This window comes from Pollicipes pollicipes, unplaced genomic scaffold (genome assembly GCF_011947565.3).
Source record: "Pollicipes pollicipes isolate AB1234 unplaced genomic scaffold, Ppol_2.1 Scaffold_4740;HRSCAF=5597_pilon_pilon_pilon, whole genome shotgun sequence".
Taxonomy (NCBI): Eukaryota; Metazoa; Arthropoda; class Thecostraca; order Pollicipedomorpha; family Pollicipedidae; genus Pollicipes; species Pollicipes pollicipes.
Genome location: NW_023596545.1, coordinates 33,045,474 through 33,067,786, shown reverse-complemented (window position 1 = coordinate 33,067,786; position 22,313 = coordinate 33,045,474). Strand labels below are relative to the sequence as shown.

The following is a 22,313-nucleotide window of genomic DNA, read 5'->3' as shown; positions in this document are numbered from 1 at the left end:
CAAGTGACTCAAGTTCGGCATCTGTCGCACGTAGTCGTAGTAAAACACCCTCAGATATTACTTGGACATGATACAACTCATACACCTGCCCACCCCCCTACAGATGGTCCGAGCCGCGCTCGCGGTCAGCCGCATTCAAACGTGCCATCATTCTGCTGCTTACGCTCATCTGGCACATTTGCCATGGACCCAATTCAAATTATGATACCCGCCTGTGCACATCGCGGAAACCGGCCAGAAGCTCCACATGCATCGGAAAATTGGGTATAAGTATGACAAATACGTAAACTGGACTATTTTCCAAAAAGGCATTTGGAATGCCGTGCATGAGATCAAACATTACCTTTAGCCAGCGGGGACAAAAAAGTTAAGGAAACCGTTAATTTTATCGAAAAAGGGGAGCAAATCTGCCCGTTATTCTCTTTACACCGGAGCCCTAGTGTTGAAAACCTGTAGTGGTGACAACTGGTACGGTTTTCAAATAGAGACGACTGAAATACGCGGTAAATTCGCAGGAATAGGATCGGACGCCTTTGTTTAGAATAGTGCAATGCACTCACTTCCCCTACCTCTTAACAAGCATGTGAATAACCGCGAACTAAAAATCGATGTAGACACCTTAAGGTCAGTAGGTTGAAACCGCGTCATGTTATTGTACGTCGTGCAATAACTATTATGCGCATGCAGCGCGCAATTTTCCAGTGAAAATACTGTTGTTCCCTGTGGCAAAATTCTGCACACGCACCTGCGATCACCTCAACCGACTTAAGCCAAATAGGACCACCGTCGTTTATAATCACCGCAGGCCCCATCGACGCCGCGTCGTGTTCCCGGTCCCGGTCCCCGCCTTTTACCGATCCTCAGCGTTCACATCGATTTTTGCAGGTTCCGACCACCACGCGAAGTGGGCCGCGATGTTTCCTCGGTGCAAAAATAAGTAGCCGTTACCATCAGCCGGTTATCGCAAATTTCCTGATGCACCTGAAATAATCCCCGCACTTGATCGCTCGGGAATCGCTTAAATCCCCGTTTCACTTGACCACCACGCCAGTACCACCGACCAACAAGGCCGTGCCGTGCAGTCGCGTCCCCGCCCTGCCGCATCGCGTCCGATGAAGGAGGTCCCTGGACAGCGTATGTTCCCCGCCCACCGCACGACGCGACCGGGAAACCCGGCCCCTTCGCTGGCGCTGCGCAGTCATCAGCGTTGAGTCCGCCCCCTGGCCGGCCTCTACCGGATTTTAGGCGGTGCCGAAGGACGAAGTGGGTGGGACAGGGGACCGCGCCTATCCACTTTCACCGTGCTCGAGGCTCGCTCACCAATCACAAACAAGGGGACTGAGCTTGCTGGCACATGTAAGCATGCGCAGAAAGTAGTGCCAACTATTTCCTAAGCAGCTGGAAAAATATTACAGTTTGAGGTATTTTGAAACAACAAAAGGGAAGGCAAACAAAACTTCAATGCTTTTAACTGCATAGAAATGTCAGCAAATCCACATGTAAGAATTGTCCAGTTCGTTGACGCCCGCCCTTCCTCCAAACTGGGATGTGCTTACGGCGTGGTGAGATGTGTGCGTAGTTCCGGCCGTTTCGGCGTGGGGCTGTAGGGTCTCGCTGGGTGGTCGTGCCGGCAATTGGGGAGGGAAGTGGGATCTGCGGCCGTCTTAACTCAAACGTAAGTGTGTTCATTTACAATCTGAATTATGCTACGGTTTGGGTGGCAGGCTGGTAGGTATGCACCTATTGAGCGTCGAGAACGTCTCATGCCTGGTTTGTTATGCCGTTCATTCTTGGCCCCGAATGGAAACCTGTACTCTTAGCTTTAAGATGATAATTTTGGAAATCATATTCTTCGTGCGGGGCTTTAAGGTGGTCAGCTATGGAGCTCTCACACATTTTCTAAACTGTATGTCAGTTTTATATCCCATACCAAGTCAACAAGTCACATTGCATATTTTTTGTTAAAGTGAGCCAGTAACTGGTTAGCAGGGCTGATAGTAGAGGTCAACCAGGTTGTGGACTGCTGTGATGGTGGAATATAATTTGTCCACTTTTGCCTGATTTGGTGCTGTCGGCATGAACATAAGCACATGCTTCTGATGCAATCATTTGCTCTGGGTGCAGAAGCCAAAGGGGCCAGGACCTCCCAGCTTTATGAAAATTTGCTAGTGACTTTATCAGTAATGATGGAAAAATAGAAAGAAGTTGTTCTATGTCCCAACTTTGGAAAATTATCTCAACTTACGGTTGGGCTCTGTCCCGTCATCTTTGACCCTTATGATTTAGAAATGACAGGTCGTGAGCACAGATCCACCATTTTTTTGGTAATGGATGAATCACATAGATGATAGTTAGATATTTCTCCTTAGATTTAGTTTCCTTTCATTTAGATAGATATAAGGTCAATGCCATTCAATAAGGCTTGTTTAGTCCTGGCACGCTATCCTGCCTTTCCAATTTGGCCTCCTCTTGGCTTGGGTGTAACCAGCAGTAATGTGGTACCTTGGCAGTATGTAAATTTTGGGCAGGTTTGACTATTCATGTGTGAGGCACAGGTCTTGATTCCCTGTGGTACCCACCCAACAACATTTTGCATGGCCCTTTTGGATGAATTGAGATATCCTGATAACCAACAGGGCCTGATGTCAGAGATCTAGGATCTCTGACAGTTAAGGGTGTAGAAATGCAAAATATGTTAAGGGATGAGCAGGGTGAAATCGCTACACCTTTTCTCAAGTTATGAGGGTAGTTTTAGTTAAGAGGCTTCTCCTGTGATATAATCCCCCCCCCCTTTCTTCTCAAAGTTGGAGGACTGGAGCATATTCAAATGGAAATTGCCTACATCACCATAATTGTGCATCACCTATGCAATGCCTGAGGGGTTCAAAAACAGGTTTTGTGCAAAGATTGTATGCAATGTATGCATTTATTTCAGTTGGAAGCAAGGTATGGTGCTTGTCCAGCTATGACATTTCAGAAAATTCCCACTTGCATAATTATTAGGATTAGGATGTACATCATTTTGAACATGACAGGTCAGTTATGGAAGGCCCACAAGCTGCCCCACCTCAGGTTGTAGGGCTATGACCATTATTTTTATGTTGCTTTGGTGTGTACCTATTCCTATTTCCCAGTAAGCTTGTGCAAGCCTTGCCAACCATGATAGTGCTATATAGCCATTATAGTTTGCATGCTCTTAGGCCCAAATCATTATTGTGCAAACCATTGATGCCAAATCCAGGTTAAATTGCAATAATAAGGACATCATGTGATGTGATCAATTTGCAGGTATGTCTGACTGACATTGGGCTTGTTATTTCAGTTGTGAGGGGGCTGGATTTCATATCAAAATGCCAAGTACCTCCCAAACCAGTCCTCAACAGCAACAGCAGCAGCAACAGCAGCAGCAACAACAGCAGCAACAGCAACAGCAGCAACAACAGCAACAGCAACAACAGCAACAGCAAGCACAGCAGCAACAACAACAGCAGATCATTGCATCATCTGGAGTCCCTATCACATTTGATGGACAGGAGGCCACATTCATTCCAGCAGGGGCTCATGGAAATCTGGTAAGGCAACAATGTTGAGGTGTCAGTCGGGCTACTCCATTATCAAGCTAGCCACACAATTCAATGAATTGATTGCTCACATTACCATTACCATTACCTTTGTTAAATGTGACCAGGTCTGTTGATTTCACTTTGTCTTTTGTTCTATATTTGCACAAGTGTCATAGTTGCAATGTGAATATTATTATCATTATCTGCAGAACATGCAACATGTTGCCCATTTGTTGTGTTTGACCTTTGTGGAGAATTAAGCCAGTTGCCACCCACTTTATAAGACTGTCTCCTGCTACAATATTTTGATCCTTGGTCACCAGGTCTCTGGAGCCCAGTTTTTGTCTGGAGCTCAGCTGGTGAGGCCACAGAGCCTGATAGGCTCCAATGTGGTGCAGAATGTCGGAGGTCAAGCCATCTCTCTTAGTCCAGGTATGGATACAGGGTAACTGACATCATCTGGACCAACTGTTGATGAACCCACGATTGTTTCATCACAACTGTTGTGCATTCCATTGTATTGCATCCGTGAGAATAACTGAACTTGAAATACCAGATTTGTAATGTTCAGCCATGATTCATATCTCATCTGTGAAGTACAATGGGTATGGGTCCTGTCCCAGGAGTTGGGGAAGTGGGATTTTATATCTATTGTGTATTGATATCATATATACTGTACCTATCATATTTATTGTATCATTCATTGTACCTATATCATTCATGTTGTACCTACCATATCTATCGACAAAATCCGTGTTGTCAGAATTGAAGGCCTGTTTTCCCCTAGCATATTCACCCATGAGATCATCCATCCAAACTGTTAAGTTTTACTTAGAATTGATTGCTTCACGTAATGTTTTGCTGTTGCAGTGCCTGGAGGCCCATGCACCCAAACAGTTAATGAGATTATGTTTGTCAGTTCTCGAGCTGGCTAGTTGATGATCTTTGAATTCCCACAGCTATCAACGATCGACAAACCCCCACCCTGTGTGGCGCAGGTCGCCAGCTGCAGGTGCAGACTCCGAATGGGATCCAGCTGGTGCAGTTGCCAGTGCAGCAGAGCATGCAGACTATCTCAGTGCAGATCCCCATGTCAGCAGCCAATGGGCAGACAGTGCTGCAGACAGTGCAGCTGCCAGTGGCGTCCGCGGGTGGCCAGCAGATCCAGCTGATGCCGCAGATCCAGGTGAGCATGGCTCGGTGCATAAAAGGAAGCAGCCAGAAGGCTCAGATTGTATGCATGTTCAGAATTTAGGGGTCACGGACTACAGTGTGATGCAATCATCCTACAATTTTGGCTCTGCAGTGACAGTTTTGATCTGTACATGATATTCATGCACCACATCTGCATCTGCTGCGAATTTGACATTTTAGGAGGCTGGCGTGATCTCAATTTAAATGTATTGTTATCTACACATCAGACAGGTAAATGGTCTGACATGTTATGTCTGACATATCATTGAAGCTGGCATGTCACATACTCTGAAATAAGCACGTCATGTGAGCAACGTCAAGAGGCCATTTCCTGTCCTCGCCGGTGACGCGGCCGCCTCCCCCCTCCGCAGATCCCGCAGTACGCGCAGATGCTGACGCCGACGGGCCAGATCCAGCAGGTGCAGGTGGTGCCGGCCCACCACCTGGCCTCGCTGCAGGCGGCAGTAGCCGCCACCCCGGCCGCCGCCAGCAGCCAGGTTGGTCGCCTCCCGTCGCGGGGCTCGAGCGCCGACTGGCAGTCAGCCGACGGGGGCATGGGAATTCTCAGTAGCTGTTTGATTGAGGGACAGGTGCTGCGTGTCTGAGTGTTTGTGCTGGTGTTGGGAGTGCTCCGATGAAACCCCGCATGTCCTGGGTCAGCTGTGAACCACGTGCAGGCACACCTGGAAACTATAAATTCCATGAACAGTATGGTGATTTTGGTGAGATCTATTGTATTATGCCTGCTGTGTGTCACAGCAGAGCTATACTTGACAAGGCATATGTGAGAACAATTGGGATGGCCTCCTCCCAGCATGCCATATGACCTGACCTGACCCGACCTGCCCTTGCCGTGCCGCAGCCGACCAGCCTGTCCACCACCACGTCCACGACGAGCGTGATGGGCACGGCCCAGTCGTCGGCGGCCGAGGAGGGCAAGGAGGCCGGCGCCGAGGCGGCCGGCCAGGGCCTGGCGCTGCAGCTGGCGCAGGCCGGCCTCATCGGCGGCCAGCAGACCATCACCGTACAGGGTCAGTTCGCCCGCACGCCGGCCGGCGGCCGCTGGCCAGGGACAGGTCATGGGATGCATGTGTCACAGTCGGTGTGTAAGGGTGTAATGGTTTGCTAGGTCACCCCATGTCTGGAGATCATGCCGCGTAAGATTATTTAGCGCCATTCACTGAGAGACCTGTGAATGGCCAGAGAGATACGTGGAAAATCGGCCCATCCCATGTGTGGGAAGAACATAGTGTGAACGTTTACCTCATGCAATAGTGGCCTGTGTTGTGTAAGCTCGATCTAGCACACGCATTTGGCCGCGCTATTCTGCCCAGGACCTTTTCCCGGCAAGTATGGGGGTACTTACGTTTGGTGCAGTTCTACAATACCTCCTCGCCAGGGGTCAGGTCGACCTTCGCTGACCAGTTGCCAGCTGACCTTTATCTATCACGGCTGCCAGACAATGCTCCCGACCCTGGGCTCGTACCCGGGCCGGCTGGGCTCCGAGCTGGCATCCCTCCCCTAGACCAAGGAGGCGCCCGTATTAGTGGGCATCATCCTCGTGGCGCAGCCGCGGCACTTACCACCGTGGCAGCCAAGGGAGTGAGCCTTTGTTGTCATGTCCCCTCCCATTTCCCCTTCCCCTGTTGGAGGTGGTGGGTACCCCAGGGACCAGAGGCCCCAGTACTTATTGGCATATGCAAATGCATGTTCGGGCTCTAAAACGTCATAAATGTGCTCCCAAGGCGTCGATATAGAAACTCGAGCCTATAAGGCTCTTCGAATGTAAACGCGAGGCGCTCGAGCGACGAAGAGAGGCTGGATGGGCCTCTATGATCCGATTTGGTCCCCCCCCCCCCCCCCTGGGGGAAATCCTGGCCACACCACCGCACCGTGATCATGATAGACTGGTCGAAGCACGGAATAGGAACAATGGGAAAGTCCAACAAATATGATGTTCAGCTTTGCTATTGTGAAAATAAGTAAACCTAGCTGTAGGTCGATACGTGCGTTATGGACATACGGATGATCAGGTCACATGTCGCCGTGGAGGTTTTTGCTTGATGCAGTAAACTGACTTTTGGGACAACTGTGGCAATATGCACGCGGCATGCGATTGTCCCAGCTGACGCAACTGTGGCTGAAGCAAGCAATTGGTCAATTCCGAATTAACGGCTGTTTAAGCAAGAGACCAACTTGGAGCAAACCAGGCCACCTGTAAGTGTGTCATTAGTCAACTGCACTCCCCACCGAGCTCCCCTTTCATGCTGGCCGCCTGCCAAGGTTGCCTCGTGAAAAATCGTTGTAAACAGAGACAGAAAGAACCGTCAAGCAGGAGTCGCCCTTGCAGCTGTTGCCATGACAACCGGTGGCGTCCTTATCGAACCAGCAGCTCTCGCTGCATCGGCAGTGTTGTCGCGTGGTCGTGTGGCAGTGGATTTCAACTTGTGCTGAGAACACAGCCCCGCTACCGACGGATACACACGGCTGCATTGCCCGTGTTGCTGCCGGATGCTCGTGGCCTTCGCAAATCTGGAAAACCTGTTTGGAGCTGGCAGTTGATCTGCTTCCGCACGGGAGTGGTGGGCTTTGGCCTGTTATCCATTCGGGATGGATACCGCGAACGCTATGGGCTCTATCGCCCTCTGGGGATTTTCACCAGCCGTTGACTTTGCTGTTGGAAACTCGGACACAGGCGGCTTCGAATTTTGGAATCGGGAATCCTCGGAGGCGGTCAGCGTTCTCCTCGTCGGTGCGCCGGATTTGTGCAGCGTCGTGCAGAATCTGCCGGAAAGCGTTGCGACGGACGGACAGGCCTGTCAACTTTTACCTGCTGGAGAACAGCGTGGAGGTGTACGCGCGCCAGCTGCTGCTTCTCTGGCTGTTGGCCGAGCCTCCGGACAGCGTGGGCCTGCAGGAGAAGGTGTGGATGTACATGGAGATCGTGGGCAACACCCTGGTGCGACCGAGCACGGCGCAGTACATCGAGACGACGGCAAGCAAGCTGGTGGAGCTGGTGGCGGGCTCGGAGACGGTGTCGCTGCCGCTGGTCGAGCTGTCCGAGCTGCGCTACCGCGAGCGCGACCAGCTGGCGGCCGTGTTCCAGTTCTGGCGCGGCGGCGGCGCCGAGCCGGACGTGGCGCGCATGTGGGACCTGCGCCTGCGCCAGCACCTGGCGCGGCGCTACGACGCGCGCCGCGGCGTCTTCGATTGGGACTACTTCATGCGGCTCAGGGACCGGCTGAGCGCCGAGTTCGTGCAGCCGGACGAGTACAAGCACTGGCGCGAGACGGGCGTGGCGTTCCGGAGGCCAGGCACCGAGCAGACGCGCGCCAACCGCACGCTGGTGACGGTGCGCGCGCTGGGCCGGCCGGGCGAGCGGCAGCTGCGGCGCGGCTACTGGGCCGACCTGGTCACCGGTCCGTTCATCGGGCTCGGCGTGCGCACTGACGACGCGCAGCTGCACCGCAAACAGAACGGCCGCCTGGCCGCCTCGGCCACGGCCGTGTACGCGGCCAACCTGGAGGCGCTGTGTCGCGATGTGGGCGGCCGGCTGGCCGGCGCACGCCACGTGCGCGTACACCTGCTGCCGGCCGACGGTGGCGCGCTGCTGGGCCGACGCGGCCGCTACCGGCGCCGCTTCGACGCGGCGCTGATCTCGAGCGGCATGAGCCAGCTGCTGTCGGCGCCGCTGGCCGGCTGCCTGCGGCCGGGCGCGCTGCTGCTGCTGGAAACGGCCCGCTACCTGGTCAGCGTGTCCGAGGAGCAGCAGCGCCGGCTCATCGACAGGTACCGCGAGATGGCTGACATGGCCGGCTGCCGCCCGGCAGACGCCGGCGACGGCAGTCGGCGGGACGTCGGCCAGGCGACGGCAAAGGATGCGCCGGGCGCGGCTAGGGAGACGGCAGAGGAGGCGCTGGGCGCGGCTGAGGCGACGGCGCCGCGCCAGACGGCCGGCGCTACTGAGCAGGGCTGGCCGCAAGAGAAGCAGCAGGATGGGTCGGAGGACATGCCGGGTGCCGCTGCCGCCGAGAGCGGACGCAAGCCGCTGGCGGGTGAGGCGAGGGGAGACAGCGGCGTTGAAGCGTCTCCTGAGGTGACAGATGAAGGAGAACGAAACGAGAACGCGCCGTCGTTGACAGACGCGGAAGGACAGCTCGCGCCGTCGGCGTGTGAGCCCAGGACCGCTGACCCCGCGCCAGTGGGCAGAGCCGCAGAGAAGAACCGCGGACCGGTTGGAGCCGCGGCTAGCTCCGAGGACCGGGACGGGTGCCGGCCGATTGAGGCTGACGTGCGAGGAGATGATCAGCCCACGGTGACCGCCATCGGTGCTGAGATCGGCGACCGGTCTCTCTGTGACGTGAAGGGTGGAGGGAACGGCGCCACGCCAGTAGAGGCTGGAGCAGACCGTGGAGGTAAGACTGCTGTGCTGTCCGGAGAAGACGGCAGCCCTGCGGCCGTGGCGAACGGGGGAGGAGGAGAACCGAAACATGCGGCCTGTGGCCACAAAGATCAGGGGAAAACTAACGAGTCACACGCCGAACTTGAGATAAAACACAACGTGGCTTTGTCGGACACGAGTGAAGAGCCGAGGACTGCGGCGATGGGATCGGCAGGACCCCGCGAGACGGCGACAGAACACGCTTCAGAGGAGCCGGGCGTGCAGGGCGCCGAAGACCAGACCGGTAGGCCGGACGGGCAGGAGACACCAGTGGCGGGGGAGCCCATGGAGCGGCGCTGGGTGTCTGACAAGCTTACCGGTATTCCGGAGTGGGTCACCTTTATCAGAATGGATGTCGGTAGCCATTGATTTAGTCACTTGTGGCTGCGCTGTTGTATATTTGGTGACTCAGTGGTGTGGCTGCGCCGTCTTAGTTACAGTGATCACTTTCCGTTGTCTGTTCATGGGAAAGCTCGAGTGATACAGTGTCTATGCGTTGGAAAACTTCAGTGATATGGTGTCCTTGCCTACGTTCTTGTGTTCTGTTCTGCGCCTCTTTTTAGGTACGTATTTCGTGCGCGGATCGAAGATATGGTTGTGTTTGTAAGAAAGACGAATAAAAGCCACAGATAAAGCTTTTGCTTTTTGGTGGCAACTGGTCAGCGGATGCGTCGAGTCCCTGAGGAACGTGTTTGAATCCCTGATATACGATTTCGGTTGTGGCTGTCCTGGGGCAGTGCATAGACAGCATGTTTTCCTAGCGAACCCATGCGCTTATGTCTCACAGTTAACCGGCCTATGGTACTGACCTAAAGGAGAGAGTTTGAAGTGTGGCCGACTGTTTGTTGTTCGTATGCGAGATTATACGGTGGGGTGATCTGTGGGGCGCGCTCGTGGACCGTGGGCCTTCGTCGCCAACAACCACTGCCGTCTGTCGCTGGCGGCGGATCTCGCCGCTGCCTGTGCCGCACCCCGTCGCCATGTGCCACCGCCCGGATCACGTGTCCGGCCTGCAGCCGTGCCCCGCCCACCGCCCGCCCTCCAGCGCTGACTGCCGGCCGCTCCGGCAGGTCCGAACGGCACGCAGCAGCAGCTGGCCGTGTGGGCGCCGGGCGTGGGAGCCGCCCAGCCGGCCGCCCGCTCCCAGCCGGCCGCCAACGTGCTGCAGGTGGGCGCGCGCCGCGCGGTCCGCGCCGCTGCGGGCAGGCGGCGGCCGCGGCAGACGCTCGCTGGGCTGGCACCGCCAAGTAACCGGTTTGCTGGATGTGGCTTTGTGGGAGAGCGAGGGAAGGGCGACTGTTACGACATGGCTGCGTCATGGAGCGATGCTTATTTGGATGTGTGGGACAACTCGGCGGATTAATGTCCATTAATCTTATCGGCGTGGTCGCGATAATCAAGGGAGCGTGCACTGCAGGCGATACGATGCCGGCGTATGCGTATGTGACGCACAACCTCGCGGCGTTTGCGCGTGTTCTGGGCGGCCGTTGCCGCGCGCCTGACGCGACCCGCGTGCGACCAGGTGCCGAACCTGAACGGCCTGATGGGCGCCACGCTGGGCAGCCAGGTCAGCATCCAGAACATCCCCGGCCTGGGCCCGGTGCAGGTGATCTCGGCGCAGGGCCTGCAGCAGCTGCTGCAGCAGCCCAGCCAGACGGTGCACACGCTGCCGGGCGGCGCCCAGATCATAGGTCAGCAGGGGTCAGGTCACGGGACGAGCGGGCCGGGGACGGGGAGGGGCGGATGCGTGCTCCGGACGCGGTCGGGCCGAGAGCCTCGTACGTGCCAGCCGTGCTGGCTTCGTCTGGTGACGACGTGGGCGGACGGTGGCGGTTGTGCGACCCTGGGCGTGTTTTGGCGCTGTGCCAGCTGTGTGTCATGTCGATCGCACTTGAGGCGTTTGGGATATTTAGTAGCGTGTCTCTCAAAGGGAAATCGTATCGCACTTGCACTGTTCGTAGACTGCCAGACGAGCCCGATGCGAATTGTTTCGCACTTGCGCCGCGTGCCTAGTGCTCACACACCGGCGTCATATTTTGCGGTGGGGTCGTGTTCCCCCCCCCCCCCCCCCCGTTGACCGCGACTCTTCGTAAAGGCGGAGGTAAATTGCCAGCAGGGCTCCCCCCTCGCTGTGTGCCCTGACACGTCCCCCCCCCCGCGCACGTGTCCGTCATTGCACCCGGCTGACTTTTTCGGCCCCGGCAGCGGGCGCCGCGGCTGCCGGGGCCGCGCCTGTGGTCGCCGCCCCGGAGGCCGAGGCCGGCAACAAGCTGATCCAGATGCAGATGGTGGGCGGACAGCTGGTGGCGCAGGTGCCGCCGGCGTCGCCCGACTGCAGCAGTGGCGAGGAGGGCCCCAAGACGCGGCTGCGGCGCGTCGCCTGCTCGTGTCCCAACTGCCGCGACACCGACGGCAAGTGAGTGCTCGGCGTCGCATGCTGTGCCTTGCTTCCACTGGTTGGCGAACGGTGCAGTTCACAGCCGTACTTGTATTGTATAGTATTGCAGATGTCAATTGAACTTCTACGTGACGGCGTTTCGTCAGTGAATGGGTCTCGTGCAGGATTGGCAGCGCACCTCACCCGACCGGCCCAGTGCTGACCTCAGTCTCTCCTCCCCCTCTCGCCGCCGCCACCGCCACGCAGCAAAGTGATCAACCCGGACAGCGACAAGAAGCGGGTGCACATCTGCCATATTCCCGGCTGCGGCAAGATGTACGGCAAGACATCCCACCTGCGCGCCCACCTGCGCTGGCACAGCGGCGAGCGGCCGTTCGTCTGCAGCTGGGTCTACTGCGGCAAGCGGTTCACGCGCTCAGACGAGCTGCAGGTGCGGCGATGCTGGCGGCGCAGAGGTCGATGGAGGGTGCGACGGGGCGGGAGGCGGGCGGATTGGGTGTGGAGCTGGATAAGGACCTCGAGTTGAGAGGTCGCAAATGGGGGGGGGGGGGGGGGGCTGAAGGGGCTGATAGGAGCTGGGCTGTATGGGCGCTAGCTTATCCGCGGGTTTACGATTTATGTGCGGTAATGCATTGCCTGCGCCACCTGTTCCAAAACTTGAGAAGCTTCCATGTTTGTAGCGCATTTCTTGCCATGCATCGCCGTAGGTGCAATGCCAAATTCCGGAAAAGTTGGGTGACGACCCTCTCTCCTCCTCCCCCCCCCCCCCTCATCTTGTCCAGCTCGCGCCTCATCTTGCGTGCGTGCTGCCTGTGTTTTCCAGTTTTATGCGGTGTTGGTGGTTGCAGGTGTTAAGTTACGTTCGTGTTTCCTGTTGACTTTTGATATGATGCAGGCGTCTGTTATCCCAGTAAGCTGCTTTCGGTGATCGGCTTGGGTCTGTGGTGACCTCGTGCGTTCGCTCCGCTCTGCCCGCAGAGGCACAAGCGAACACACACAGGCGAGAAGCGCTTCCAGTGTCCCGAGTGCTCCAAGCGGTTCATGCGCTCTGACCACCTGAGCAAGCACGCTAAGACGCATCTCAAGCTGAAGGCCGGCGTAAGTGCGCCGGTCTCGCCGCTCATGGCCGGTTTGGCGCAGCTTCAGACCGGCGCTAACCCCCTTGTGACCGTAGTGCAAGCGTTTGGCGCGCCATACGATCCGCGTCTGGCTGTCATGAAAGTTAAACATCCTGTCTAGATAAGGATTTGCTGGTGATACTTGCGCGGTCGCTTCGCCCGGCCAGCTGTGGGAGTGGATCTTTCCGTGGCTGAAAATGCCTCAGTCTCTCCATGTCGTCTTCGTGGTTGAGTGGTGCGGCCTGTCGCGGTAGCTTATGTTTCGCGCGTGTGCCGATAGGAGGCGGGTCAGCCGGGGTCGCCTCGGATCCTGTACACCGAGTCGGTGTTAGAGTGTGAGGACCCGGACAGCCTTGAACAGGTGAGATCCGCAGCCAGTGCCGACGACGATCTGTCACCTGGCTGCGCAACTGCGGAATTTCTCCAGTGTTGGGGATTTCTCCTGACATGTGCGACCCCAGGCTAGCCTGTGCCAGGGTGGAAGCGCAGTATCTGTTCTGCCATATGCTGCGCAGGCTCACGGACTCGTAAGTTTCCATGTGATAACCGGCCTGATCTGCCAAATGAATGAACATCCGATTATCCGAGTCGGAGAGCAGAATACTTGGGCCTGAGTGTTGGACACTACCCCTGCTGTCTGCTCGGCTGGAGTGGGGGGTTGATGGGCGTGGTGCAATGCCGCGTCCGTGGTGCCGACCCGCCGCCCCCTCCCCCCACAGGACATCGACAGCCCGGACCCGATCGGCGACGAGAGGAAGCTGCTCATCACGATGGAGCACCAGGCCGACCAATCGCAGCTCGCCATCGGCGACGGCATGAACTCATTGGACACGGGCGCGATGACGTAGCGCGGCGCGGCGCGGCCGTCGGCGCGCGCGGTTGAGGCCCGACTGACCGCTGGTGCGCGCGGCCGCCTGTGATGATTTTACAAATGGTACGTTTTCGGACGCGATAGATTTCCACGAGATTAGATGCAGGGCTGCAATGGAGAGGTCTGAACGGCCCGTCGCCCCGCGAGCGGTGCGAGTGTGAATCTCACGGGGCGCCCTGTGCCGGTGACTGGACGGCACCGGCGTGCCGGCGGCACCGGTGTGTCGACGGCACCGTTGTGGCGTGCCCACGGGCGTCACGTGAAGCATCCGAGAGCTGCGCCCGCTCACGGTCGCCTAGAATCAACGCTCAGATTGGATTCGTTGGCGCTCTGTATACTTTTATGGGAGAACTCGCTCTTTTTATACATTTTGTACCGTAGGTTTTGACAACTCGCATGCCATCCGGGCGTGGACGTTGTTTCTACGCGTGCTGCATACAAGTACAATGCTGTGGCATGGTAGTATTTATTTTTAGGCATTATTTTGTGTTGAGCCCCACCCGTCTTGCCGCAACGAGTGTGTAACTCCTGGAGTTGACTGCGGCTACTATTCCGCTGCTTTTGTCTGCTGGCTGTGGGGGAGAGCACAATGTACAGTTGGTTTTGTCTTTCAGTAGGATGATACATGTACTGCTGACCATGGATGGCCGGTCATGTACCCTGAGACGTGCGTGGGCGCCCGCCTCTATCACGCATCCCGCTCGGGGAGCTCCGTGGTGGCTGGCGATGTTTTGGAAAACGACAAATTGTTTATTACAAATTGCCACTGAATACAGCTGTGAACAGCTTGTTTGCCGGTTCGGGTCGTGGTTAGCGGGATGTTCGTCTGCGTTTCCGGCGCGCTTTAAGCAAATCTGACAATGCAGGCTCGTTTCATTCTTGCGTTTAACGCAATGCAGTGCCGCGATGCGGCAGTTTCCTTGGTTTGTGCCTTATTGTGTGTGTTGCTCGTGAACGCATGGCTCTACAATACAAACCACGCATGCGGTTAAGTATAGGATGTCTGATAAAAACGGCCGAGGTGGAAATTACGTCTATTTTCCGCGGTAAGAACAAGGCAAGCTATTTCGTGCATGCCAAAAGAAGCCGCACGTTGTGTGGAGCGCGACTAGTGCCGCTCGCCGGTTAAGGAACCATATTCTGCGAATATCGTCGCTGGTGCCGCAGCCATGCATTCAGCGAGTTAACCCGGTGCAGAATCAACCGGTATGGGTAGACCGGCATAGTAGGAAACGGGTATGCATGTCTGATAGGAAACGGATATGTATGCCTGATAGGAAACGGCTATGCATGTTTGAAAGGAAACGGGTATGCATGTTTGAAAGGAAACGGATATGCATGTTTGAAAGGAAACGGGTGTGCATGTCTGATTGATGGAAACAAGTAGCACGTCTTATAGGAAACGGGTATGCAGGTCTGACAGAAAACGGGCATGCATGTGTGACAGGAAACGGGCATTCTCTGACAGGAAACGGGCATTCTCTGACAGGAAACGGGCATTCTCTGACAGGAAGCGGGTATGCATGTCTGACAGGAAACGGGTATGCATGTCTGACAGGAAACGGGTATGCATGTCTGATAGGAAACGGGTACGCACGTCTGATAAGAAACGGGTATAAACGTCTGATAGGAAACGGGTACGCATGTCTGGATTGGAAACGGGTATGCATGCCTGACAGGAAACGGGTATGCATGTCTGACAGGAAACGGGTATGCATGTCTGGCAGGAAACGGGCATGCATGTCTGATAGGAAACGGGTACGCACGTCTGATAGGAAACGGGTATGCACGTCTGATAGGAAACGGGCATGCACGTCTGATAGGAAACGGGCATGCACGTTTGATAGGAAACGGGTACGCATGTCTGGATAGGGAACGGGTACGCACGTCTGATAGGAAACGGGTATGTATGTCTGACGGGAAACGGGTATGCACTGTGCACTCAAGGTCTGTGCGTTCCTGTGTTCCCGTTGCAACTCTCGGAGAGCAGGTTTTTCCCATTCGCGTGGGCACCGAATCGCTTCTAGCCATAGGAACCTTGCACGCTCTCCCGGAACGTTTCTGGTCGCTGACCTTGTTTGACCTCCGGGTTTCGTCAGCCGACGGCCGGCTCGCGTGCCGTGCCTGCCAGGCACGTGCCTCTACGCAAGCCTGCGGCCGCCTGCAGCCTGCACCTGCCCCTGGCGCCGGCCGGCCCTGCCTTTGGCGCCGTTCGCCGCGGTAAATACCAGCACCGCCGCCGCAGCGCGCCCTGACATTTGTGGCCGACCGCGGTCCGTCACGTGCCGTCAGCACGCGGCCGGGCGCCGGCCGCCACCTCGCCGGTCGCCGGCTGCCACTACGTCCTCGGCCGTCGGCGCCGCCGCTGCCCGCATGAAGCACTCGTTGTACGATGTCCAGAAGAAGGCGGAGGAGGGGGAGCAGGTGCCGCCCCCTCTGCAGCCGCCGCCTCCGAGGCCCAGCAAAGCAGTGAGTTTGTGCCTGACCAGGCTGAGCCGGCTGTGGAGTTACGCGAACTCCCGAACCAGGGTTGGTCTGGGTTCGCGATATTGTTGCTGTTTGCTACAAGGGCAGTAGTTTGAAGTTTACACGTTCGCGCCCAAACTGATTGCAATCGATCTGCGTGGTGCCGTATTTGGCCGATCGCCCGTCGCAGTGTTGTGAACGCGCCAATCAGCATCCAAGTGCTTTGAAAACGCACGAGTCAACGTCCAGGTCCTTTGAGAGCGCATAAATCAGCATTCAAACCTTTGAGAATACACGAATCACCATCCAAGCCCTTTGAGAAGGCACGAATCAGCATCCGAGTCCTTTGAGAACATCAGAACCAGCGTTCAAGTCTTTTCAGAGAAGTTGTTGAGCTGTTGTGTTTCTCGCGGATGTTGCGTATGTGTTGACCTTGCCAAAAAATGTGACTGCCTCGGTTCTGAGTTAAGTGGGAGTACTCGACGCCCTCTAATGTTAGTCCTCATCATCATCATCGATGGTCGTGAATGTTCTAGGCGTCCTAGATACGAGCGCTGACCCACAGACCTTTCTCGCTCTGCCGAGCATCACCGCTGACATTCGGCAAAATGGGAAAGTTGATGCCATTGAAAACATACGACTATACCCTCGCGTTCTGAAAGCTTTCCTGAACCACATTGCTCACTGAAGTCGAAATGTACTAGTTTGGAAGCTTGTCCCGGTATTCGCGGCACGTAACATTGTATAAAATACTCCTCCGATCCTAATCAGCGCGTTTCTGAAAACTATCCCGGGACCTTCCGAACACCAAACGTCCGTTCTGACGGGGGCCTCCATGTCGGCAGTGTCTGTGGGCCCTGCTGATGCTCTGCATGGTCCTCATGCTGACGCTGGCGGTTACGCTGGCCATGATCCTCGTCACCAGAGATGGTCCGCTGTCACTCTGGGAGAAGACGGCGGTGAGTGATCGCCAACCTTTCGGGCGGTTAAGACCCCTGATGTATGTCCCGGCATACGGTGCCGCCATGCGACTTTGTCGCTGCTCGCTGCCGCTGCCTGCTGACCGTTAAGGTATTACACCTTTGATGCGCCAGATGTGTCTATGCAGCGTGGTGGCTGTTTGACTTCGTCCATGCATCAATATATTTCATGCTCAAATCTTGAGTGGAATGCAATTTATTGAAACAAATTCACATATGTGCCGCTCGCCAAGGACATAGGTCTTCGAATGCCGTTCGATTCTGGGTGAGATTACGTCAGTGGAGCATTTTACGATAAAACGTTGTCTTGACTGAGCTATAGACGTGAATATTTACGGCAAAGCATAAGAACGGTCACATGGTTATCGGCCAAGCCCTTCGGCTCCGTTTCGCTATTCGTTCTCAGGCGCCCCGATCCGCCCAATCCGCAGGTCAGTAAGTCACGGCTGTGTTTTCATGACATCAGCGTGCCTTCTTTGAAATTCAAACACGTTTCAGAGCAAATCTGAGTCGAAGTCAGCCGCTGAATGGAACGCGAAAACCACCAAGCACTCAGCGACCCACCCTCAAGTGACAGACACCGAGGCAGGCGCGGTGGTACCGACACCTAACGGTCGTAGCACAAAACACGTCGAGAAAGAGGACGCTGCGATCGCCACGACCGAGTCGCCCTTGCGGCCGGTCATTCCGCCGCCATCCGTGAAGACGCCAACCGCGAAGGTTTGGGTCGACGTGAAAGAAGTTATCTATGTTTATCCCCGACGACCGAAGCCCTCCTCGAGTGACAGTCTTAATAATGGCCAAACGAACACCGCTGCTCCCAAGGTGAAGAAGAAGCCAGACACTGTGGATGCGTCTGCAAACCCGAACAAAACGAAGTCAGACGATAAGGAAAAGCACCAGAAAGACGAAAACGACGAACTGTTTGCGCAGTTTTGGCCAATTTTTACCGACATGATGGCGGATGCCGGGAAGGAGGTCGGCTCAGTCCTCCGTCGCTTCTTGCCTGACCTCAACGCCGGCCAGACAAGTCGTCCGTCGCAGCCAAAGGCGTCCGGGACATCCAGCAAGCCAGCAGCGCCGCCTAGCGCGGGGCCTCGCTCGCGCCCGGCTGCGGACGCCGGCACCCCCCGACACCCGCCTCCCGCCCGAGTCTCAGACCCGCACGCCCCAGTCGCCGGTGGAGGGCAGATCGGAGCCACACGCCGAGCCGCGCAGTCGACGCCACAGACGGGTATAACCGGGCGACGACCCACTTGGCGTGCCTTGTCATGATGAACGGTATCGGTGAGCATGGAAGGTGTGCCGTGTAGTCCGTCCTGTGGCTGTCTTGCATGCGCGCCGTCAAAGTCGATGCATATTTGAGCTGATATGCTCAAATATGCATCACGTTTAGGGCTGCTCGTTTCCTGACATGCGAAATCATATGCTCGTAACCACCACTGGGACCAGGAGGGGTTTCCTGACCATGGCATGTTACCGCAATATTGGGCTATTTTCGTGCTGTGACCACATAAAACATCAGGGCTGGTTGGATCTCAGGAATGTTGATACGTGCTTGAATCCTGGTCCGGAATGTCGCTTGCCGTGTCTGTTTTAGGGTGCATACTTGAATCTGGGACTGTTTTGGGTTTGCATTTGGGGACGTGGGCTAGATCGTTTGGTGTATCTGTACCAATGGTATTGCGTTAGGACTTTCAACCGGAAAGCTGGGGTCTAGCTTCTTTAAAGCAAACACGTGGTGAAATGCGATGAAAGCTACATGTAATAATTTTCCGCAATCTAATGACAATTTGCAGTTTGTACTTGTATGGAGCAATACATTCTCATAACGCAGCAGCGACCTCGTGAATCGGTGAGGACTAAAACAGCTGGTAAAAACATGGGTTTTCCTGTCATTTCAAAGGTGCTAGGGATCCATCACGAAGAGGATTGAACGGGGCTCCGTATTCCAAACAGGAAAACGGTAGAACCCTAACAAACCTCCACAAGCAGTTGTATGCGTGAATGTAGAAAATAGATAAGACGGAATATAGGTACGTTCTGTAGACACATCACGATGACGGAACGGACCCAAGCCATCCTGTTCCTGTGCTATCATACGTCACGTCCGTAAATGCAGGTCCCAAAATGTCAGAGAGGAGATGGCACCAGTGCCTCTCGTTGGTGGTGGTACCATCCGCCCCCCCCCCCCCTCAGGCGCAGGTCAGAAAGGGCACGGGCTAATCCTGACCCGCTGGAGCCAGCGTGACCCATGTGACCAGTCAGTGTGACCGATGTGATCAGTCAGTCTGACCCATGTGACCGGTCGGTGTGACCGATGTGACCAGTCAGTCTGACCGATGTCACCAGTCAGTCTGACCGATGTGACCGGTCAGTGTGACCGATGTAACCGGCCAGTGTGACCCATGTGACCAGTCAGTGTGACCGATGTGACCAGTCAGTGTGACCGATGTGACCAGTCAGTCTGACCGATGTGACCAGTCAGTGTGACCAGTCAGTGTGACCGATGTGACCAGTCAGTGTGACCCATGTGACCAGTCAGTGTAACCGAGGTGACCACTTAGTGTGACCGATGTGACCTCGATAACTGACAACATGGCTGCTGGGGTCGGGCAGGTACCGAACTGGATCTACGGTGACGGCCAGGGCACCTTCGTCCAGACATCCAGACGGACCTCGAGAGGCCGGTCTCGCACGTGGACGGTCGAGGTCCGTGCCACGCAGTGCACGCCGCTGGCGGAAGTGGCGAGCGAATTTAGGAATCGCTATTCTGCGCCCGAAGAATATGAGGGATCGTGGATGACGTAGATGAAATCGCTTGCCATGTTTGCAATGCTGTGTCAGTGCAGGGGTGAACGACGCAGTACTTGCATTGAAATCGACATCGCTGTATCTGTATGTCTGTCTGTCGCGGTCTTATAGCCCAGTGCGACCTGACCTGACCTGGCTTGGCCTCTTCAGGACGTGAACCGAAACGGCCAGCAGGGTCGCACCGTTACGGACACGGGCGCCGTTCTGCTGCCGGAGCAGCGCAGCTCCACGCACACTCGTTTGGCGTTTGACGCGGCGGTCGGCGGCTGGCGCCCCGCCGCCTTCACCGAAAGCCCCGGCTGGAGCCCGCGCCTCCCCAGCCCGCGTGGTCTGCCCGCCCGAGGCGTCTTCCCTCGCAGCGCTGGCTTCCCAGGCCCGGGCTTGCCTGGTGGCGCCGGCGGTCTGCCACCAGCCCCGGACGCTTTCAGCGGCTTCGCCATCCCCAGCGGCCCGGACGGCTTCGGTGGCGCCGCCGGTGCCTGGGGGCGGAAGCTGACGCTATCTTCGCAAACACTAGGCGGCGCCTCGAGGAGGTGCGGCGCCAGTTCCGCGGAAACGTGGGCGGCTTCACTGGGTTCCCCCCGCTGGGGGCCGCTGAGAAGAGGAAGGCCGCTGTAGAAGAAGAGTGCGCCTTTTGCCAAACCTGGTGCTGTGCTTGCGGCTTGAACAAATGAGCTGGACGGGAGTGTAAATCATTAATTAACTCGTTCAGACATGCAGTCTTGCGAAATTTGTAATGCTTGCGGCTTGAACAAATAAGCTGGACGGAACTGTAAATCATGAATTAACTCGTTCAGACACGCAGTCTCGCGAAATTGGTAATACTTAAGGCGCGTGGAACGTGAGCTTTGGGGCTCACAGATCTGAAGGCATGGTCAAAGTTGACTGTTATGATCCTTGCATAAACCGTACGTGGGTCTATCTTCGGAACTGCACACACTCGCCAATATGACGCATTCGGGCAGAATGTAAACGTTGACGGATTCTTGAAATAAAGGGCCCTTAAGCAACTCGTCATACCATGGACGAAACGGGATCACGAGAATATCGTGCCACCCACCGCCTTCCTCAGCCTGCGTTCCTCCGCTCACGGCGCACTTAACGATAGCGATTGTGCCAGATCCTGTGCTTAGCCTAACATTTCGCCCGACCAACAACACTCAGGAGAAGACCGCCGCTTGAGGCACCGCCCTCCCTTCCGCCGTCCCTGGGCGCCGCCGGCCGCCGCGCGGCAGACCCTGGCCCACTTTCCGTACCATCGCGGCGTCTTCAACCCGTTTGGGCCGTCCAGCATCCCGCGGAGGAGCGCGCCACCTGTTACGGTAGACAACAAAGCGTGGCGTTCCAACGGTCGGCGCGCGCTCAAAGACGCGGCGGCCGGCGCGCGCTTTGTGCGCGTGGATTTATTGGCGCGACTGAATGGCGCGCGCCCGGCGCGCCGGCCAGCACAATCCGGCCAGGAATCCGCGCGCTGGCCGCCGCGGCGCGCGCAACGGTCGCGCCGCGGCAGCGCGCCGTTTTGAACGGCGCGAGAGGTGCAGGGTCAGAACGAGAATGCACCTGTAGCGGCGGCAACGGCAGCAGATGGCAGAGCGGACGGAACAGGTCTCAAATGGATCACCTGTTCGCTCGCCATGAAGCAGGGACAGGTGGTCCCTATACATGTACTCTGATCGCCGAATTAAAAGGACGAAAGTTGCGTTGCCAAATAGCCAACATTGCTGTTGTTCCTGCAGCCGCCGCGTTGCCTTGTATTGCTCGGCATCATGGTATTATTATTGGAGTGGTCGGATGCCCAACTTGTCCAAGTGCCAACTTATCGAAAATTTAAGACCTCAGTAAGCCCGACCGATCACGCTTTTGGACGCTGCGGTGGCCTGATCATGACAGTGCGCCTGCATGATTTTCTGCAACATCGCGATATTGCCCAAACTTAGCCGTCACTTTGAATTGATAGGTGTGGTAACGAAGTATCTGCAGTGAAAGACCTAAAGGACAATAATCGTGATAGCATTACGATCAAGGAACTTATTACGGATGATAGCTGATTTCACTCAAACGAATACAAGATTTACATGAGGGACCCTATATGAGACTGTCCTCTTGAACTTGACAAGAGTGAGAGCCTGAACTTATCTTGCGTTATGGTAAGTTTGATTTTGAAGGTCACGCTTTGTTTCGTGCTTTTTCAGAACAGCGTACTTAATATGTATGGTACAGGTGCAAAGTTAAAAGTTATAAGTGCCGCTAGGCAGTTTTCAGAGTTGAGAGGTTACTTTGTGGAAACGTCGACATCATCAGTTATATTCAACGTTCAAACGTGAAACTTTGCAACAACGTTCAGGTTGCAAAGTTTGACATAACACCTCAGCTTCACAGTCAGATCTGTTAGGCGCTCTCAGCTTACACTCCTTCACGATAGGATGGCCCAGCATGTATTGCGTCGACGTCGACCAATGTGGTGCATT

General features: G+C 55.9%; 3 protein-coding genes across 4 annotated transcripts; all 3 read left to right on the top strand.

Moving 5' to 3' along the window:
- Positions 1-1,554: 1,554 nt before the first annotated feature.
- LOC119098463 (mediator of RNA polymerase II transcription subunit 15) lies at positions 1,555-10,309 on the top strand (the record flags this gene model as incomplete). Its single annotated transcript, XM_037221386.1, has 7 exons — positions 1,555-1,675; positions 3,323-3,572; positions 3,887-3,995; positions 4,523-4,749; positions 5,129-5,254; positions 5,620-5,788; positions 10,269-10,309. Coding segments are annotated over exons 2-7 (894 nt in total), but the record flags the coding sequence as incomplete, so codon positions are not given.
- Positions 10,310-10,332: 23 nt separating this feature from the next.
- Positions 10,333-14,827, top strand: LOC119098464 (transcription factor Sp4). The gene is made up of 7 exons (XM_037221388.1): positions 10,333-10,366; positions 10,721-10,889; positions 11,404-11,614; positions 11,843-12,026; positions 12,575-12,694; positions 12,995-13,075; positions 13,434-14,827. Exons 2-7 carry the CDS (start codon positions 10,742-10,744, stop codon positions 13,560-13,562), a joined length of 873 nt encoding a protein of 290 aa, XP_037077283.1. The 5' UTR covers positions 10,333-10,366; positions 10,721-10,741; the 3' UTR covers positions 13,563-14,827.
- Positions 14,828-15,933: 1,106 nt separating this feature from the next.
- On the top strand, positions 15,934-20,093 carry LOC119099268 (uncharacterized). Of its 2 annotated transcripts, XM_037222392.1 has the most exons (5): positions 15,934-16,054; positions 16,897-17,010; positions 17,530-18,265; positions 19,651-19,743; positions 19,996-20,093. In XM_037222392.1, exons 1-4 carry the CDS (start codon positions 15,959-15,961, stop codon positions 19,671-19,673), a joined length of 969 nt encoding a protein of 322 aa, XP_037078287.1. In that variant the 5' UTR covers positions 15,934-15,958; the 3' UTR covers positions 19,674-19,743; positions 19,996-20,093. The 2 variants fall into 2 exon arrangements, with proteins under 2 accessions (XP_037078287.1, XP_037078286.1); XM_037222391.1 differs by lacking the exons at positions 19,651-19,743; positions 19,996-20,093 and having other exon boundaries at positions 17,530-18,867.
- The last annotated feature ends 2,220 nt before the right edge of the window (positions 20,094-22,313 follow it).

What these genes read in the sequence shown, in the direction of transcription:
- LOC119098464 (XM_037221388.1), top strand. Translation starts at nt 10,742, where the DNA reads ATGGGCGCCACGCTGGGCAGCCAGGTCAGCATCCAGAACATCCCCGGC. An exon ending in GGGCGGCGCCCAGATCATAG is followed by an intron (nt 10,890 to 11,403) that starts GTCAGCAGGGGT and finishes CGGCCCCGGCAG; the next exon opens with CGGGCGCCGCGGCTGCCGGG. An exon ending in CGCGCTCAGACGAGCTGCAG is followed by an intron (nt 12,027 to 12,574) that starts GTGCGGCGATGC and finishes CTCTGCCCGCAG; the next exon opens with AGGCACAAGCGAACACACAC.
- LOC119099268 (XM_037222391.1), top strand. Translation starts at nt 15,959, where the DNA reads ATGAAGCACTCGTTGTACGATGTCCAGAAGAAGGCGGAGGAGGGGGAG. An exon ending in CTCCGAGGCCCAGCAAAGCA is followed by an intron (nt 16,055 to 16,896) that starts GTGAGTTTGTGC and finishes CCATGTCGGCAG; the next exon opens with TGTCTGTGGGCCCTGCTGAT. An exon ending in CACTCTGGGAGAAGACGGCG is followed by an intron (nt 17,011 to 17,529) that starts GTGAGTGATCGC and finishes AACACGTTTCAG; the next exon opens with AGCAAATCTGAGTCGAAGTC.